The 20,913-nt window shown below is 34.4% G+C and overlaps 3 protein-coding genes across 4 annotated transcripts; 1 reads left to right on the forward strand and 2 right to left on the reverse strand.

Annotated features, from left to right (window-relative positions):
* Nucleotides 1-334: 334 nt before the first annotated feature.
* On the forward strand, nt 335-9,240 carry LOC111012321 (uncharacterized). Its single transcript, XM_022286424.2, has 10 exons — nt 335-726; nt 1,339-1,382; nt 1,524-1,641; nt 1,726-1,849; nt 3,070-3,716; nt 5,049-5,331; nt 5,893-6,142; nt 7,107-7,268; nt 7,800-8,249; nt 8,696-9,240. The coding sequence occupies exons 1-10, from the start codon at nt 540-542 to the stop codon at nt 8,981-8,983; spliced, it is 2,553 nt and encodes an 850-aa protein (XP_022142116.1). The 5' UTR covers nt 335-539; the 3' UTR covers nt 8,984-9,240.
* A 625-nt stretch (nt 9,241-9,865) lies between these two features.
* On the reverse strand, nt 9,866-14,648 carry LOC111012451 (coatomer subunit zeta-2). 2 transcript variants are annotated; one of them, XM_022286605.2, is made up of 6 exons: nt 14,485-14,648; nt 12,347-12,506; nt 11,729-11,876; nt 11,466-11,543; nt 10,352-10,436; nt 9,866-10,243 (listed from the first exon to the last, which is right to left on the reverse strand). In XM_022286605.2, exons 1-6 carry the CDS (start codon nt 14,488-14,490, stop codon nt 10,184-10,186), a joined length of 537 nt encoding a protein of 178 aa, XP_022142297.1. In that variant the 5' UTR covers nt 14,491-14,648; the 3' UTR covers nt 9,866-10,183. The 2 variants fall into 2 exon arrangements, with proteins under 2 accessions (XP_022142297.1, XP_087975356.1); XM_088119230.1 differs by lacking the exon at nt 14,485-14,648 and adding an exon at nt 12,629-12,749.
* Nucleotides 14,649-16,194: 1,546 nt separating this feature from the next.
* On the reverse strand, nt 16,195-19,622 carry LOC111012265 (Transcriptional coactivator/pterin dehydratase). The gene is made up of 7 exons (XM_022286348.2): nt 19,472-19,622; nt 19,332-19,378; nt 18,479-18,576; nt 17,708-17,793; nt 17,501-17,624; nt 17,309-17,377; nt 16,195-16,475 (listed from the first exon to the last, which is right to left on the reverse strand). The coding sequence occupies exons 1-7, from the start codon at nt 19,517-19,519 to the stop codon at nt 16,369-16,371; spliced, it is 579 nt and encodes a 192-aa protein (XP_022142040.1). The 5' UTR covers nt 19,520-19,622; the 3' UTR covers nt 16,195-16,368.
* Between the last annotated feature and the right edge of the window lie 1,291 nt (nt 19,623-20,913).

Raw genomic sequence — 20,913 nt, forward strand, 5'->3', positions numbered from 1 at the left:
CATATACATATATATATTGAATTATTTTAAGAATAATTATTTGTTATTTTTCTTTCACCAATCAAATAAAAAAAATCTGACTAAAATAAGATAACTTTATGGTATACTTATCATGCTGCATCATATAAAAATGATACGAAGTTCGCTAATATTATACATATGTATGTGTTTTTATTATTATTAACTTTATTATACATAAAATAAAATAAACAATAATAACAATATTTGTTCTTTTATTTTTAGTTGGGATTATTATTATTGTTATTGTTATCGGGGAAAAGAAAAGAAAAGAAAAGTAATAATAAATTTGGCGAGACAGAAAAAAGGGAGAGATAGAGAGGGAAAGGGTTTTCGATGCGTAACAAAAAGCAGAGCCAGACTCGAGAGAGAGTCGTTTACAGTACTTCGACAAATATATCTTCTTGTTGACACGGCGGAACCCTAGCGGGAGGCGGAGCAACCCAGCCCTTTTCGAAGGTTTATCAGATCTGAACCTCCGGCCGGCGAGCGGAAGAGGTACCCTAACATAGTGAAACAGCATGGGCGCCAGAGGAGGAGGAGGAGGCAAAACCAACAATGGAACCTCTGGAATCCCGGCAGAGTGGCGGAAGATGGTCCAGAGCTTAAAAGAGATTGTAAATAACTGCACCGACCAGGAGATCTATGCTACCCTCAGAGATTGTAATATGGATCCTGATGAAGCCGTTAATCGCCTTCTGACGCAAGGTCTCTTTTCTAATTCTATGTTGATGTTGATGTTGATGGTTTCGTCTCTCGCGTCCAGAAGATTTATCGTTCTGTCGTTATAGCCGCTGGGTTTTGCTGCAAGAACCCAGGGATGTATGGCGTGAGAAAGAAATCAAAATTCGCACTTGATTAGTATAGGTGTTCTGTTTAATGGCTTACTAGTCGCCAAACTGTTGTCTCGGTTCTTGCGGGGTTTTCTATTTTAAAGTTTTAAAGTTTTATTTTTCACCGTTATCGAACGTGTATGTGACTAGAAAGATACATGGTGTACTATGTAGTTCTGATTTAGCTATGTTCTCATGCCTGGCTAACGATTCACCACCTTGTTTCTATCGTTGTCTGAATAAGGAAGGTTTGCCTTTTATGCATTGTGCTTGATGGTTCAAGTTTCTGTTCTGAATCTCGCTAACTTTTGTTTGTGCTTTCTGTTACGCATACGTGTATTTTATGCGGTTGGGAATGTTAAATACTTAATATTGAATGAATTATCTACTAGACTAGGACATAAGGGGCTGTGCTTTGTATTAGTCTCAATCTGTGGGAGTCTAAAGATTTGAAGATTATATTAATTTTATTCTATCGTTTGTGTAGACCCTTTTCACGAGGTGAAGAGCAAACGAGAAAAGAAAAAAGAGGTGCGTATGTGAAAGGAATGCACATATTTGTTCTAAAAAGTTTTCATCATGTCATCAAGATATAACTTTTGTTGGTTTGGCTTGATTTGGTGGCTAACTTAATTGTTGTTTACCGACTTTCTCTTTCTCCTCCTTTTTTAGAATAAAGATCCGATTGATTCCAGATCTCGTGGTCCTAACATCCCTTCCAGTCGTCCAAGTAAGGGTGGTACAGATCGTTATGCTGGACGTGGTAGCTTGAACCAGTTTGGTTCCAGTGGTATGTGAATGATGCTATGGAGTCTAGAATTCCATATATTTGTCACTCAACTCAATGTTGACAAATTTTTCATTGTTCTTTCAGAATCTGGTGTCTTGCACAGTAAACCTGTGTACAAAAAAGAAAATGGAGCTAATGATCAAGCTGGTTCATCTTCTGCATCTGGTCAGTCGGGAAATCAGACATACTACCAATTCCCATCTCACAGGTTAAAAGTTATAAGCTTGCTTTGTACTTGTCAATGGTGAATTACTGAGTCCTATGCTACCATGGTTGAACGTTATTTATAGATAGAGCTCTTTGCTAGTAATGTTTCAAATAAGTATACTGTTGTTTTCAAACTAGTGTAGTGGAGAGATTGTGAAGTTTCTCTTTGCTGGATCTTTACTCTCTATAATTTTTGTACTCCATTACTTTTAAAAGTTTTTTTATATGAGGTGCTTAATGTACAATAGTAGGAAATGAGTTTGAATTTTGCATTTATTGTCCTTGTGGATAAGACTATTTGTAGATATCAAAGCTATATCATTCACAAAAGGGTAAGAATTTTGGGTATTTTGGTTGAAGATTTGTGTCTTTAGGTTTTTAGTTTCTCACTTTTGGATCGCTTAAGTCAGTCATGACAAAAAGGTTACATTGGTGACATATCAAAGAGTTTTAGATAATTTTGTGGATTTGGTTTCTTAATGAGGAAATTTTTGTTTATATTCTCACCTCTGCTAAAAGGACTGCATGGAGTATGTTGTCAACACATTTTTGGAAGGTGTTTGAATCGCGAGTTAAACTTGTGTTACCTAGGATTAAGTGGTCCAACTCTTGGTGGGTAAGTTTGCTTAGCCCAAGCTACAAGCTTATTAATATAATGACTAAAAAGTCCAAATTATATATTTTTTTTATCAGAAACGAAGAATGTCATAACCATCAGGGAAAGGCACAGACTAAAATTCAAATTATATAGATTCAGGCTTATAAAACCTATCTTTTGTACTACATACAAACTTTTACATAAACCCAGAAACTAACAACAGTTGACATAAATCTAAGTCTATTAAAATAAAAGTCGATTTGTTTTAAATTGGAGTGGAAGAATGAAAACCCCACCCCTGTGCTCTGGTGTTTTCCTAGAGTTGGAGTTGATGGAGAGTTGCAATAATAAAGTTCAGTATTTTTTGTGTTCTTGTCATCTTGTGGGAATCAATATAATGATGATTGGCACAGTTACAATTTTTCATAACTGTGTAAATAAAATATCATTTAACAATTTGTTTCTAGCGACGAGAGGTTTTTGTATTTATGCCTCTCGTGGATTCTAAAACTATACAAGACACTGATCCATATTGGAACTTCTATTGTTGGATTATATTATATTTTAAAGATTGTTTTCAATGAATTGAAACTAGTCTTACATGCCTCTAATCACTATTGCAGCAACAATGTGGCTACAGAAAATAAGTTAGCGGGATTAGGTGCAGGAGATGGAGCAATTTCATCCTCTCAGTCATCTTTTGGCTATCAATCTGGCTGGTTAGGTGCTCAGGGCCAAGTATCAATGGCTGACATTGTTAAGATGGGAAAACCTCAGGGCAAGAGTTCCTCGGTGCAAAACACTTCCCTTCAAGGTGCTAGTTCGCACAACAGTGTTCCATTTCAATGTGCACCATCACTCCAGAATTTTCATACAGCTCAACATCAGGCTTCCACAGTTCCAGAAGTTCACACTGGCCCGGGTATTATGAGTCAGCAGGCAGCTCTTGATGATGAATGGCCCTCAATTGAGCCTCCTCAAGCTGTCAGTATCTCTAGTACCATAGAATCACCTGTAGTCTTGGATTTGCATTCAAATCCAGCCAACTTATCCTTGGATGGTGCTAATCAGCATATACATCAAGAAAAGGTTCAGGGGGTTGAAGGTGGTTCTATTGACGCAATTGATGCAAATCATGACGCGCATGCTTCTATACTGGGTAGAAATATGCAAGAGGATAATTCTCGGGGTACTTCTGTGTCAGATAGTAACTTATATGATGACATGAGCTCCTACCTGCCACAAAGGCATGCTATTGAACATAATGAAGGTTATCTTTTTGCTGCTGTTCTAAAAAGTTTTGTTTCAGTAAAATTGTCTTCTTATAAATCAGTATTGAATTCCTTGAGCATATATGATGATGTTTTATTGATGTTCTTTGATTTGTTCTTGTAAATGGTTTAAAAACCAAAATTTGGCAGATGTTTCAGTGGGTCGTTTATCTTTCAAATCTCCATTCATCTTTAAATTACTCTCAGTTATAATATGTCATTACTTTGGTGAACCTTTTATTATATCACTCTAGTCTATTAGATGTCTTCCTTTTGAATAAACTTCATTCATGGTCAGATTTGGTATCCTATCTACGTTATGATAATATGCAAAAAAGGGCACTGCTTTAAAATTCCATTTTTTGTGTAAGTATTGTGCCAAATTCCATTTTCTGATTAACGAAGTTGTTTCTTAAAGGTAGATGCTTGTAAATGTTTGTGTGTTTGAAATGTGTAGTTTTTCATAAAACTCATCATCTCGGGTTTTAATATGGTTTAAAATCTCATCTTAATTTAATATCTTTCTTTAACTATTAGTATATATTTGTACTCTCTCTTTCCTGAAAACGAAACATCCAGTATGAAGATGTGAAATAACTATCGTAGACTCTCAAAATTAAGTTTGGTTTGAAGAACTCATTTAAGTTTAATGTCTTTCTTTTGTTCTTCATTTATATATGGGTTTTCTTGGTTTGTCATTGTAATTTTGTTTGGCTTTATGTTGGAAATTTTGGTTATGTTGAAAACTGAGTTTTTTTTATGGGAAGTTGAAGAAATTCATTGCACGTGGAATTAGGATTATAAATATTATCTTTGTGGCTATTAGTTTGAAGATATTCTGTGACATCTTTGGTTTTATAGACGAGACGATATTATTTGGTTTTTGAGAACATGGGTCATTGCAATTTATTTCTATTATCATTTTTCCTTCTAGGTGGATTAAGCCTTATCCTAAAACTAAATCTTTGTTGTACTTCAATTTAAGTGTTATTTGTTATACGATATCTTCAGCAACTTCTTTAATAGTCTTGGTTATGTCCCTCAGCTGGTGTAAATTTCACTTTACTTCCTTTTATAGCTACACATTAGATGACCTTTTGATGAATTTGAGGGCTTTTTTTTTAACACATCTTCGTGGGTCGGTCCCTTCCCCCTTTTGTATATTTCATTCTATCAAGAAAATATGTGTTTCTCATTTATTGAAGGTTTTTATCTTTTCCTTGATTTTTACTTAACAGTTGTTTTTGACCTAATAATGGAAGAAGTTGGTTAGGATTCAGATTTCTTACAAATTATACCAACTTATAATTTTCTATAATTGCCTTTTCCAGCTGAAGAAGGCGTTTCATCAATGTCTGCAAATTTTCAGCAATTAAGCTTACAGAATGAAGATCAGGGCTCACCACCTGAAGAGGATAATCCTTCTGTTGTAATTCCACATCACCTCCAGCTTCACACCCCAGATTGCTTTCATTTGAGCTTTGGAAGTTTTGGACCTGGGACTAATGCTGCGTTTTCTGGGTCTGGGACATTTCTTAACAGGCCTCCGAATAGTAATGTAGAGGAGGCCTCTGCACCAGCAGATGTCTCTTCAGTTGGTCACTCCGAGGCTAGGTATCTTCTACAGAAACTATTGTTTTCTTGGAAATGGGATATATACACAATACAGCATAAATATGTGGACATGTTATTTATTTAAAACGCCAGTTTGTGATATTTTCATATGAATTGACAATATAACACTATTTCAAGTGAAGAAACTCTTACTTGGTTCTAATGTATTCTGCTTCATGTAAATTTTTTTGAAAAACATCCGAATCAATTTAAAATTTTGTAGGAAGTATAAAGGCCACAATTTATGCATTTATAAGTTTCAAAAAAGAATGGATGTTTTTTTACTCTCAACAATATTATTTTCCTCCTACATTTCTTTTTATGCATGTCAAATTTTTTATAAAAGATATTGTTGACTCGGGTTTGAGTGTTGAAATTGTTGTTCATAAGTGTTCAACACATCATTGTGCAAATGTTCATATGTGTCTATTGTACTTAAAGAGCACCTGACAAATGTCCAACAAGTCCTGGAGTTTATCATAAATGTTATCTAAATTAAACTGTCATTGCTTCTCATAGCTTACTTTATTGGTTACAATTTCATTAATTTATTTCTTGCAGAAATTCTGAGTATTATGAGGATGATGCTAACTCAGATGGGAATCTAATCCATAGAACTAGTGCAAGTGGTGGATATTACGAAACTCCTGCGACACAAGCCGAGGTGAAGCAGGAAAGCTCTGAAAATTCTCAGGCTAATCTATATGCATTTCCATCCTCTTCTCCTTCATTTAGTTATGAGAGCAATCAACCGTCTGAAATTCCATTCATACAGAATAGTTCAGAAATGCAGAATCTTGAGAGGGCAATGGTAATGTCAAACATTCAGTTCTTTGGATATGCACTGTGCTCTTTTTTTTGTCTCATAGGAAAATTTTGCTTGAAGAAATTTAGGGACTTATTTGGAGAAATGATGCAAGAAAAGTTTTTGAAATTGTTTCTAAGGAGTTCATATATATATATATGAAGAAACCAGCTCTCATTGAGAAAAACCATTTTTCAGGAAGGGTTTTTAGATTACTTCTAAACAAATTTTAGAAGTTGTTTTCTGAATAGTTACCAAACAAGCAGTTGAACGAAGGCCTGTTAGAATTAAAATATTCTTACTATAAGGGTGCAGTGTTGGTTCACTTGGATGTTGTGAACTCAAATCCAGGTGTTGGTAGAATGGAGAACTTGGTGATGTATATTGGTTAATTAATAAGTTCCATGAATTTTAATTTTAATTTTCTCTTTTTCTTCACTTGCCCTTGTGTATTTGTTGGTTCCTTATAAAATTTGTTCTCTTCATTAAATTTCGTGTATTTTTGCTCTTAAGATATTTTTAGGTAAACAAAATTGTGCCACAGCAGTACTTTTTCTAACAGTTATATGATCAGTCACAGCAATACATGAAGGATGATTAAACCTTAGTACAATAGGTGACATGAGATGTAAATCCGAGCGCAGCTCAAGTGAATAAGACACCTATTATCATCCTTAAGTTGATGGTTCGATCCTCCACCCATTCAATTTTCGAACTAAAATATATATACACATAAATACGAGTGTATTGAGATGTTAATCAAGATATTTTTTCCATATAGATACAATATATCGGTTACCAGATAACACTTTATCACCAACCATTGCTTTTTTCCTTTAATGTTTATGGTAGTTAATATGTTGCAGGAATATATGAATTTTGGTACCTGTAGAATTTCTTTTTATTGTATTTAAGTGTCTGTTTGGTATGAGGGCTTCTCAATTTTAATTCTTTTTACCTTTTTTTGCAGCTAGCGTACACAAATACTTTATCCAACAATATGTTGTTGGCTTCCACATCTCAGACAGTTAGAGAGGATCCTCCATATTCACCTTTTCCTGACACACAATCACTGCCAAAATACAGCAACGTTGCCTCTTCTATCACTGGCCCTTCCATGTCCATGCCGGAGGTGCATTCTTTTCTTATCTATTCATACCCTCAATTTATTATATTTTTGAGAGATTGGATATCAATTATCAGTCGTATGACTTCATCTAATACAAATTATTATTGTTCTGTTTGTGAAGATACTAATTAATAGTGAGATTTAATCTTTAATTGATTACTTCATTTTCATCAATAGTATTGATGATATATTTTTGTGATTCTTGAAGTTGTTTACATTTTCATCACTGCTTGGCTTTTCGTTTTCAACCGAATTGATCACTTGGTAGGTGTTTATTCCATATTAGTAGTTAGGCGACTGGGGAAGTATTGAAAGATGAAAGTGCGCGAGTACTTGCTTCTCAGCTCTCTTATAAAATTTTGTTGTTTCATGATATAGTATGAGGTAATCATATTTTATCGTGGAGTTGCGTTTTTATTTAAGAGTGTGATGCTGTGGAGATGATGATATTTTTAATATCAGGCGAGAAAAAATCAATCATGCCCTTTACAGATTCTTATCTTTCTCTAATTATCCATCCTGTTAAATTTTCAGGTTCTAAGAACAAGTAGCATTTCAACTTCACAGCCTACTCCACAGTCTAATGTTGCAGCAGGACCGGCTCTTCCACAACACCTTCCTGTTCATCCTTATTCTCAGCCCACACTTCCTTTGGGACACTTTGCCAATATGATTAGCTACCCTTTCTTGCCACAGAGCTACACATATATGCCATCTGGTTTCCAGCAAGCATTTGCAGGTAACAGTACATACCATCAAGCTTTGGCAGCAGTACTTCCACAGTACAAAAATAGCATCTCTGTTAGCAGTTTGCCTCAATCTGCTGCAATCGCTTCTGGTTACGGATTTGGAAGTTCAACTAGCATTCCTGGAGGAAATTTCCCGCTTAATCCACCCACAGCACCAGCAGGCTCATCCATTGGCTATGAGGATGCTTTAAGTTCTCAGTACAAAGATAGTAACCATTTACTCTCACTTCAGCAGGTAACCATTTAATACTCGTGGGTTTATTTGAACTGTTTGAGCACTCTGAATTCTGAAATGTGGAATTGATTACTCAGTTAAATAATAGAAAACTAATCTGATGGTAGATTTTTTATTTAGAATTTTGGACCACTTGTTTTTCTTTGAGGAGGCTGTAAAAGTGCCTGGATGCTATATGAATGATAGAATAGAAGTTTAACTGTTTCTTGGTCTATGCTACTACGGGACAGTCCAGTTGCCACATGGACTTGAGTCTCTTGGTCATATGGGTTTAGAGTTCTCAAGTTTGAACTTTTCAGTGAGCTTTAATACCAAAAATCTCTAATGTCTCTCGGGTTCAGACCTGGGGTGGGTGCGGGTGTCTGGGTATAGGAGAGTAAAGCTCCAACTACCAATTATTAAAAAAAACTGTTTCTTTGGTTTAATTTTTTGACAATCTATGACAGAATGAAAACCCAGCGATGTGGATTCATGGGCCCGGTTCCCGGACGATGTCTGCTGTTCCTGCCAGTGCGTATTACAGCCTCCAAGGGCAGAATCAACAATCGAGTGGATTCCGACAAGGGCAACAGCCTTCACAGCAATTTGGGGCTCTGGGATATCCGAACTTTTACCATTCCCAGGCGGGCATATCACTGGATGGGCAGCAGCAAACCCTGAGGGACGCATCTCTTGGAGGGTCTCAAGGTCAACAGCCGAAGCAGTCGCAACAGATATGGCAAAACAGCTACTAATAGAGGCTGAGTGTTTCGTAGTAGTGGCCAATCAGAGGTGACCTTATGATCTGGCATTAATTTATTAATGAAATGTTATTAATTGGTCTGAAGAGATCGACTGGCCACTGCCCTGTGCCACGAGGTTGTATTCTACACAATATCATTGTCTGGTTATGTTTAACGAGGTCTGCTAATTTGGATAGTGAACAAACTACACTCTTTTCAGTCCCATTCTCTCTCGTAGTTATGGTATGAAGAAGCATTGTTTTCCTGCAGTTTTCACCTAGTATAACATTTAATTCAAAGGTGTTTTTGAAAGGGTCGGTTTCCACAGTTTATTTGGCTCATTTAGTGAAACACCACTTCGTTATGGTAATGCCTATTATCATGACGGTTCGAAGACCCCTTCTCTGAAATAAGTACAGTATTACGTTTGTATTGAATTCTTAGAACTCCGTTTGCAGTGTGTTTATTATTTGGTTTTTGGAAGTGAGTCATTCACCATGCCATATTGTCTAATCTTATAGCCAGAAATTTGAAAACGCCACTCTTTTAGCTGTTGTTAGTTAACTGGGAACTCCTTTTTCTTTAACATCTTGCATGGAGTTGCAAGAAATTACTCACTTGTAACATGTAGGACTCATCATTTTGGGGTCTTCTGCCTTAACTTCGTCCACGATCTACTTGCATGAATAATGAATGTATAAGTATAAACTCAAAAGCACTTAAAATGCAAGTATTATACATGAATGATTTAGCCTTAAAGACATTTGTCCTGATATTCTATAGATATTGGTCCTGTGGAATTTCGCATTCTACATGTTTTCTGAAGATTGCAACTTGCACCTCTACTAGAATCTGACGAGTATGATAAATGCAATAGAAATCTTTCTTCAAGCCTTCAAAGAATAACGCATTTTCACATTATATCATTTAATAACAAGAATATAAGCATCCGACTTCCAACTTGATCAAGTTTACAAGAAATGATGCAATGGGCATTATTTTTGGGCAACAAAAAAGGTTCCTTGTTCAACAAAAAGCAGGAACTTCTAATGAGTCAACCGCGAGCTTGTTCTTTTAAGAGAACAAAAAAAGAACTCCAAGGTGATATTAGTAAACCAGTTTATGAGTCGTTTTGATAAGTCATCGGGTCGAAGGGTACTGCCATATCTCTACTTTCTCCATGCTCTCCTCACTCTTAGCATGCGTATATGATCATGTAAGCAGTGATCTCGTCAGATGTTCACGTGCAGTGGCCAGTGCTTGACTTATTGTCTGTGGAAAAGAATAATTTAGAGTTTATCCAATCGTCTGAGCATTTCAATTTTCAAGGTTCAAATTTGGCTTTGGAGAAAGATCCACACAATAAATAGGGAATAATACCTGCTCAGACAAAGGAGCGGCAGAATCTATACTTTGAGTTGCAACCTTTCCAGCTATGACATTCCCATCGGTCTCAAGAACAATACTGCATAAAAATATGAAGTAGTTTAGACTAGCTCGTAAAACATCCAGTGCCTTGGCTTGACTGAATATCTTTAAAGCCAACAGAATATCAAACTAATTGGTTTGCAACTGAAAAAATAAATAGAAATAACCATGCATTTTGAATCGAGATACATCTAGATGTAATAATGTTGCACTTCAGCGATGCAAGACATCACACAGATGCAGTTGCACACCAAGCAAATTTTAAAGGCATATTTAGGCATCTTATAAGCCTCTCTATAATTGCAATGCCTCTCTATAATTGCAATCTACACCGTATGTTTTTTCCTCCTCCCAAGCGTTCGCATAACAATGCGTGAGGCTTCTCATCGCTCACTGCAACAAATACTGAGATATCTCAATCAGAGCTAGAACAAATGATGGAACAAATCCTTGGTAACAAAAATTTGTATCATGGCAAGATTGGACATAGTTCTTCTGTAGATTTTCATCCCGTTCAAGCAGCTGAGGACAAGATATTTTCAACTAAAAACAATTGTTGGAACGTCTACAGCAACATCTTGCAAAACCTAGAAAATTAAATTCGAATATAGCTGCATTCCTAAATTTATTTCAGTGCTTCGATACTTATTCAACTCATTACCATGTCTGTATCAGACTCATGATGGGAGGTTTTTCATCTCATTACTATGTTTACATCATACTGATGGAGGGAGATTGCGCCTCTTGTACTGACTTCCCTTAATGGTCCATAAAACAACTAATTTAACATCTTACCCAAATGAAACAACCTTGTAAGATGTCTCCAAGACGGGTTATTTAAGTATACATCATTCTTCACAGATTAACTTTTGTATTTTTAAGAAATAGAGTATTGATAGTTCAACTTTTCATAATCTAAGTTATGAATAAAATCAAAATTAAAAAACTATTCATGGTACAACTTTTGCACTTTTAAGAAACAGGGTATGCTTTAAAGCTCAAGAAAACTATACAGAACGATAAGATCAATAAAGCTAAATAAGCATGAAATAAGCTTAAACCATACCCTCCATCAACAATTTCATCGAGGCACAACAAAATAAGATCCAAGTTTTCAAGTGCTTCCTTCTTTTCCACGTGACCCCTGAAGTTGAAGCCACACACATTAATTATGACAGCAACTTTGCAGTGAAATACAGTAAATGCAGTGAGAGGGGTTTTTTTTTTCCTTTTTCCTTTTTCTTTTTTGTTTTGTTTGGTTTTGTTTTTGTTTTTGTTTTTTTTTTATAACCAGGAAACAGTAACAAGTATGGGACTTAGAGTTAAGACCTAAGGAGAAGGCCAACAGCATCAAAGAATCCTTGAAGTACTGTTGCCAAGATAAGCTCGTTTTCATATTCTCCACCAGTGACAAAAAAATGAAGGTCTTGCACAAACTTGTAAACGACAATATTGTTTTCAAACATTGCTATCTCCGCTGCAGATAGAGAAGATATACCAAGTTAACATCATATGGTGGTATCAGACTACTTTCCAAACTGCATAGTGTATGCTCATGGTGTTGCTTTCTTCATTGTCAAATAAAAGAGACATGGGACAAGTAACTTTACTGCTAGGAATTTCATGGGCCTTCCAATGTTTAGCATTTTGCTTCATGGTGGTCTATAAACCACAAGAAATTCTTTTGTAATTATAGCCTACATATGATAGTTAGAAATTGGAAGGCCTCCATTGTATAGCTATTGGGAGAGGGTTTTCTCAACACTCCGCCATTAGGTTGTCTCCTTTTTGATAGATCAATGAATCTTTTGTTTCTTATAAAAAAGAAAAGAAAAAAGAAAAAGTAAAAAAAAGCACCAATAGAAACAGTGTCTCTAGAGTTATTACGATCAAAATGGTAACACATTTCTATAAAGCACAGAAGCTAACAATAGGACTTCGGATTACCTTCATTTCGAGCATTGCTCTTTTGAGTTTTGCTAAATACAGCTTTCTCAAAAGATTCCTTTGCACTATTTGTTGGCCACTCATCTGAATAATACTTGACAGCCACACGTTTCCCCTCAGAATCCAACAGGAGAATATTTTTTATTGAAGGACAGGACTCCTACATCAAAACCACGTTCAGAGTAAAGAATCTTCACGTGAAAATCCAAAGTATTTGTTGTAATGCTACATCTACAGGTATGTATATTAATCGCATCACAATGGTGAGAATTATATACTTGCCATCCAATAGATGTTGACTAGGAAAAATGCATGAATTATGGAATTGTTATCAGTGATCTGGGCCGCCCCAGGAACAGTGAGACACCACTCAAAGATAAGAATTATATACTTGCATCATAACCTAAGCCAACGAATGGGCTCAGACTATTAAAATTTGATTTAATAAGTTCGTAACTACGATGTGTAGCTCAATTAATCATCCAGAACCCTAAACAGAGAGAAAATGCTCAGTAAAATTAAACAATATATAAATATATTTCATTCCAATAATATCCATTCACAAGCGGTTACATGATAATATGCATGGTTACCATGCGTGATATGCACAACAAGCATAGTTTACGCAACACCAAAACATACTGATGTATTTTTTTCTACTTTATGCATAATAGTCATTGTCTAATATAAAAGATAAATTTTATTTTTTACTCTTTTAATTAAAAAGGTTTTTAACTTTAAAATTTTAGTTTCATTAAAGTGAATCCTGAATTTAAATAAAATGTGAAATTAATACCCTTTTCAAAATGAAGAGAGAAAATAGTCTAAACACTAACTCAAAATTCAACCAAACAAAATACTAATTCATCCACAAAAATGCCTATAACTTTGCTACAAGAATATACTCGATCCTAGTCACAACACAAATTAGCCAAAAAGATGCCCAACCAACCAAGAGTCTATTTCTGCACATAGCACATTTCATTAGTATCAAATCTGCTCTTAACCTTTACCTTCTCATTTTGTACGATTTATCAAAAACAATAATTTTACATAGTTTTCTGAAGCTATTGAAAATTTTTTATGATAGGATCATGTTTCTTGGACCAGGAAATTTCAGGATTCGTCCAATGAATACTTGCCACTTGGTCTCTTAAACATCAATGAAACCTTGCAACTTTTTAAAGTGTTAATCAGATTTTCAATCTTATTCCAATGGATCTTTTTATTTCAGGAAAAGGTTAAACCATGTTACACTATATATATATATATATATATATATATATATATATATATATATATATGCTGTTGTATGGAAGCATTTCAATACTTTATCCCAAGGCGCGAGATTTCTCAACTCTTGTGTCTCACAAATACAACTTTGAAACTATTACTCTCATCTCCATCACTGAACTTCCTCTATCTCCTTGATTCGTCCAAAGCTTTATCTCTTTTTGATGTTCCAATCCAGTGACAGGCCAATGAATTTTGTGAAAATAATGTACTGATAAACAATAACCTTTTGGAGGTCTAAAACAGAGAGGGAACGTAAAGACCGGCTCAAAGAGATCTTATTCGTTGCCTTTAGTAATAATCCTTCTTGACAATAGAAATAATGAAAAATTGCAACAGATATATAAATCAACTCTTTCACCATCAGCCAGAATAATTCTAGATGGAAGTGGAACATAATATCCGCTTCATTTCGCGCAGTTGCTAAGTAAGCGTAAATTCGTCAAACCTGAAGCTACTCGGAAACCAGATATTACCCACTAAGTGTATGTGCGTGCATGCACTAATATGACGGTTCCTATGTTTCACCTGAAAAAATTATCGGTTCCAGATCTGTCCTGAGGCTCTAAATCATTCGATTATAATCTTAATCTTAAAAGCATTCACAACACGCATAATTGCTATTGGAGAAAATGCAAAAGAATAACTTTCGTTAACAGCAGAACCCAAATCAAGCATCATGGCAGGTAAAATTGAACCGTATTGTAAGAAATGTGGTTCGAATCGGAGCAAAACAAACGTAAAGATCGTAAAATCACGTTAAAGCAACATCTAAATTCAGCGGCAGTTCAAGATTACGAATCACTAAAGAAAAATCGAATACAGGAAAAGTGAAGTGGAGTTACCATCATCTACAGTAGCAAGTGAACAGGTTGTGGAACCAAGTATTCTTCAATAAAATGCAGAAGAGATGAAGAGATTCAAAAATTGCTTCGATCTGCTCAGGTTTGCGTTTGTGAGGCGATCTCCCATGACAAAACGCTGCGCTCGGGTCGAATTCGGGTCTGATTTTTGGTTCGGTAATTTTATTTATTTATTTTTGCAGACTAAATATTTTATTTCTTTTTCCTTTTTAAGCAAGCAAAATAAAGATTTTCATAATCAACTTTCATTTTTTTTAATCCATATTTTATTTTCATCTCTATATTTTATATAGAACTATCTTAGTCATTACAATTAATTTTATTTTACATACTACTTGAATACAAATTTTAATCGTAAATTTCTAAAAAAATAAATATATAGGAATTATATTAAAAAATATTTAAAAATTAAAACCATGACAAAACGCTGCGGGTCGAATTCGGATCTGATTTTTGGTTCGGTAATTTTATTTTATTTATTTTTTCAGACTAAATATTTTATTTCTTTTTCTTTTTTAAGCAAGCAAAATAAAGATTTTCATAATAAACTTTCATTTTTTTTTATCCATATACATTTACATATTTTATTTTCATCTCTATATTTTATATAGAACTATCTTAGTCATTACAATTAATTTTATTTTACATACTACTTCAATACAAATTTTAATAGTAAATTTCTAAAAAAATAAATATATAGGAATTATACTAAATAAATATTTAAAAATTAAAACCATGACAAAACACTGCAGGTCGAATTCGGATCTGATTTTTGGTTCGGTAATTTTATTTTATTTATTTTTGCAGACTAAATATTTTATTTCTTTTTCTTTTTTAAGCAAGCAAAATAATGATTTTCATAATCAACTTTCATTTTTTTTTAATCCATATTTTATTTTAAAAAGTAAAACCAATAAGTTTCACATATTATACTTAAATGATTAATAAAAATTAAACAATAAAACATACTGACTTTTTAGATTAAAAAACATAAATTTTTATTTTTCACGGTGATGTTCAATTTAAATCACTTTTTTATTTTTAGGTTAAATTATAAACTTTCACTTCTTTATTTTTAGGTTAAATTATAAACTTTCCTTAGTTTTGTGTCATAGATCATTGTTCTATTACCGACTTGAAAAAAGATCATGATTTAAATCCTCACATCTACATGCTATTGTATTAAAAAAAATCATTGTTCTTTTAGAAATAAAATTAAAAGGTCAAAATTCTATTAAGTACAAAATTAAACGGTTCAAGAATTTTATTAGACATATAGTTAAAAGAATTTTATTAAACATTTGTTATAGTTTAGGAACTAATTAAACGTAAATGACTAAACTTACAGGTTTAATATTTTACACAACAAGTTGTCTTCTATCGTTATTTCTAAGAATTATTTTAAAAAACTGGTATGCTTTTTTTTCCCCTCACAGTATCCATTGTTTAAAGAGAAAAACGGAGCTTGAAGGTCGTATGGGATATACCGATATAGATAATCCCATATTATTACCAACAATTGAAATTTTCACAAAACTAAATAAAATCGGAGCTCCACGACCATCTCAATCTAACTGCAATTTATTTTTTTCTTCTAGTTCTATAGTACAGCTTTATTTGAAATAAATAGTGTCTTAATCAATTGAATTTAATGTTTACCAATGGATTAAAAAGCTCACCATGCCAAACCAATCAAAGAATCAAAACTATTCATTAAACCCCAAAAAATAATAATTTTTCCATAGGCAAAACAGAATTGAAACAACGTGCAACAAAAGAAGAGACAACCAGAAGATCTCGCCATAGAACAACATACGTGAAAATAAACAAGAACATTGGACGGATGCATGAATGGTTGGTTCCTGCTCAGCAGTCATGTTGACTGCTAATAGAAACTTTCCGGCTGAGTAGGTTATGAACGTCAAGCTTATCGATCTTGGAAGCGAGTATGAAGTCATTTTCTGTCAGCCCACCTGCCCAAAAGTTCATTGTGTCAGAACCATCTTCCATTTAATGGGGGCTATGAAATAGAGCCATATATTACATAGATTTCAGTAAGAATGGAGAGCAAAAAAACTCGGGGAAGAAAAGGCCAGGATACTACTTTTAATTGATGCAAGGAACCAATCAAGAAACAAGCTAGATGAAGATACAGTCGAGTGGAAGACGAAAAACTAGCTAATTCTGAGCCATCGCCATTTGAGAGCATTTCCTCAAACCAGACTTTGCTTTTAGTTTAACATTCTTAATATCATTTTAATGTTTAATTCTATGTACTTTGAAGTGTTTTTCTAGCGAGTACTTGGGCGCCAAAGGGCAAAAACCACTCCAATACAGTTTTGTTTGAAGTGCTTTCGGCCATGCCCAAAACGTAGCCTGAGATCTGAATGAACACGCTACCTGAAAACTTACCTTACCGTTCATTGAAGATTGACACTAAAAGCTTACACAACAGCAGAAAATTATAAACTTCATTCTTCTACTTCAATATGACTTAGATGTTTTGGCAGCTCATTGTTAGCGAAAGAACAATTATAAAGGTGTTCCCCAATTCATTGCTACATTACCACATTATTTTCAAAGCTCAAATCCCATATTACAGAAGATTCGTACAGTGTAAAGAATATTGTTTCAAGGTACAAGAATTAGAAATAAAATCAAAGAAAGACGGGTCCAAATTCACATTCAAATGGCCTTTTACGCAAATTAAAATAGGACACTAAAATTATGAGTGAAACAAATAAGTCTAAGTTCAATGTTTGCGAAAATTTATTGAATGCCTCATAGAAGAGAATATTATTCTTACCTACTGCATGTGTCCAGATCTCAATTGTTACATTGTTCCATCCAACTAGATGAAGATCAGGATGATGGCCTGCATTGAATTATAGTATCAGATTTAGACCTCTCTGAAAATTCATATTGCAACTACATTAATCGTGATCCATGGAAAAAGAAACGTGTGAATTGTATATTTGGTAGATGGAAAGCAAGATACCCTCTGCTTCTGCAACTTCAGCTATAAGTTTAAATAACTCCATTCCTTTAAGAAAACTCTTCACCTTCAATGATCGGTTCAACTTTAGTTTACCATCTTCGTTTATCAGGTGCCACTCAGCTAGCTTTACAATAAGACAGTGGCCACAAAAATGAATGAAATGTATAATATGATAGTTTTTAACAAACAAAGACAGATATCACATACCTCTTGAATCAGATGTTTAGCTGCATCCTCGGTCATTGGCCGCAAGTCATTTGAGTTGCAAGGCACACATTTTTTAGCTGACAAATCTGGCATGTACAAAATGGTCAATTATGTCACAAGAGCAATATGACTGCACCATAAAAAGAGAATAAACCAGCACCACGTGATGTGATAATTCATTGCTAATTGCAACTTCGACTGACACACATGCGGATATGATGCTTCAACTCAATTAGACAACACCCACCCAGTTCTGGTCATAATGCAATAATAGCCAATATCAACCAAGGTTGACATAGAGACCTAAGAAAAGACCGGAAGGTCATCTACAGATTTCATTTCCCCAAAAAATAGTCCCAAAACTTGCTAAATAATTTAGTAGGCTAAATAGAACCATCAGTCAGAGTACACTTATTGATCCCAAATGATCAATAGACTTCAATAAATGTCAAGCAGAGACTAGGAGATTAATATGATCTCATGAAATTATATGCAATGCAGAGCTTTTCAAGTCCAGAGAGTGGAGGTGAAAAACATTTTTCTTAATCAAAGGGACAAAACAAGCCGCACGTTTTAGAAAGGAGACTGGGAGGAGCCGAGATGGCCGCTATACGAAGAGACCCTACAGGTTTCCTTGACATTAAAAGATAGTGCTCTGGTCGGAGTAGCCATCAACTAGAGAACCTTGCTCGTAAATAAATAAAAGATAAGGTTGACACTCTGTAATAGCTGCTTAACAAATTTTAAAGTGCTTTAAAGGCCAACACGCACCTTCGCCAGTACAAAGCATTCTAAATCCAGAAAGTGTTTTTCTACCGGATGGTAAGCTCACATGCTCCCAACATATCCCAGTAATTCGAGAATTTGGACTGTACATACACAAATTACCTCTGTCTGAATGTAAAACAAAACGTGGAATCCCATACAAATGAAACTTTAATATTGTATTGCTATTGACACGAGCATCGCAGTAAGCATTATTTGTTTACTGATGAAACAACACACATAAATGCGGCAGATCATAGAACAAACAAATACACTGGTAGAGAAGGTTGTAACGTAATGGCTTCACACGCGAGATCATTGGCATAAACAACATCAGAGCAGTATCCGGAAAACTATAGCGCCCGACGCAGATTAAATAAAATAAGTTTTCTAATATGATAATTTGAAAGCAACTTTGGTCATGGACAATATGAAATCCACCAAAAATGATCGGGACTCAAGTTTTTAACGCTTGGACCATCAGAACACCATAATTATCATTTCAACCGTAATTTTTGGATCTATCTTCGATTGTCTTGCACTACACGGATGTGAGCGCATAGATGAACTACAAAGATATTTGGACTGATAATCTTAATTTCTATCTGATATTAACAAAATCGCGATCCACCTTATTTCAAATCTGCGTTTCTCAACCGCGATTGCTCAATTACAGATGCATCATGCAAACACCAAAACGGGGGCGAATCAGACATATATACAAACACCAATCGTGCGATACATTTTACCCCAACTTTTTCATTCACAGGAGCGGTTTTCCTCTCGACTTGGAGATCTTCGACATGTACTATAAAATGATAAAGGAAACGTGCAGTTGGATTCGGAGAAAGGTAATTACCGTCCATGAGCTCGAAGGAACGTGTGAAACAACGACGCAAGTGGCACCTGCAGATTCGGAAATTAGTATTGAATGGCCGATTCAACGAGAAAATTGTACAAGAAGCAGCAGTAGGATGAAGAAGACGATCGCGATACGACCTTGGTTTTGAAAATCAACCGCAGCGGAGAGTGGGAAAACAGTGCCATTGGGCAGATGAAGGCGTATGTGAAACTGTCGCTCAGTACTTCCAAGTGAACACGTGCGCCGATAACCGTCAGAAGTTGGAACTGATAACAACGATAATTTATCAAACGACGACGCTGCAACAGATTTTTTTCATTATTTATTTATTTATTTGACGAAAATAACGTGGTTGATAGTTGATAGGTGTGTTTGGAAATGATGGTACAATTAGTGATTTTGAAAAAATAGATTTAAAATAATGATATCTGAAAAAATTAGTTTAAATTGATTTTAAACTTTTCTAAAATTAATTGTTAATTTGTCAAAATGAAGTAATTTTAATAATCATGAGAGCGGTTTTAACCATGCCAAAACAATTCTCAAACACGCTTTATATATTATTGGAGTATGGTTTGTTTAGTAGATAAGTGATCCAATGCATTTCAATTTAATATCTAATAAGTTTTTTTAGTATAATTAATGTGATTTGTGGATATTAAAATCTCTTATCTAAGAAAATAAGTATAGGTACTTATGTTCGGTTGGCTATTACACAGATCATGAATGACATGAAAATTTTGAATGTGCATCTCATTGATATTAGGACAACTACAATGTGTGACGAATTTTCATTCAATCACGTAGGTGACTATTGTGAGGTTTGAATTCATTCGTTCTAAATCCTTTTGATCTACCTTGATTTACCAAATTACAGGCTAAACTAATATGTGATGCTTCTTGATGGATTGACAGGTCGTGGGATAATCATTCGTGACATGGACGTGAAAGTTTTGCTAGTTGTTGATAGAGCTATGAATCTTAAAGGGTTTGTTGAGCTTGCAGAAACAATGACTCTAAATGTGGGGATGACTTTAGCATTTGAGACTGAAATTTGACTTCTTTGTGCAAAAATTGATTCCAAAATGGTATGAAACCCATTAATAGAGAAGATATAATTGATAGTGAAACTCGATTAATAATATATTATATAAGAACAAAAATGCATAAATAATGAGGTAGAAGAAATCACCCTTACGAAACAAAAAAGGAATTAAGCCACTAATACTTTAGCATTTACTGCAATGAGATATTTTTTGAAATAATGCTTTTTTTTTAGTACAACATGTCGATGAAGGGATTCGAACTCACAATCTTGTTGGTTGGAGATATATGTCAATTACTGCTAAACTATGTCCGCTTTGGCTCATGCAAGGAGATATCAACACTCAATAATCTAAATAAAAGAATACTCGATATGGGTAAAAAGAATTATTCATATTGACACCTTCCCAAGTTGGGTTCATTTCCTTCGTGTTAACTTATTTGTATTAAAAAAATAAAAGTTTAGTCAAAACGAACATAACTAAATAGTAATTAGTATATATGTCCAATCAAAATGTCGTGAGTTCGATCTACC

This window comes from Momordica charantia, assembly GCF_013281855.1.
Source record: "Momordica charantia cultivar OHB3-1 chromosome 1 unlocalized genomic scaffold, Mcharantia_2.0 BLBB01000001.1, whole genome shotgun sequence".
Taxonomy (NCBI): domain Eukaryota; kingdom Viridiplantae; phylum Streptophyta; class Magnoliopsida; order Cucurbitales; family Cucurbitaceae; genus Momordica; species Momordica charantia.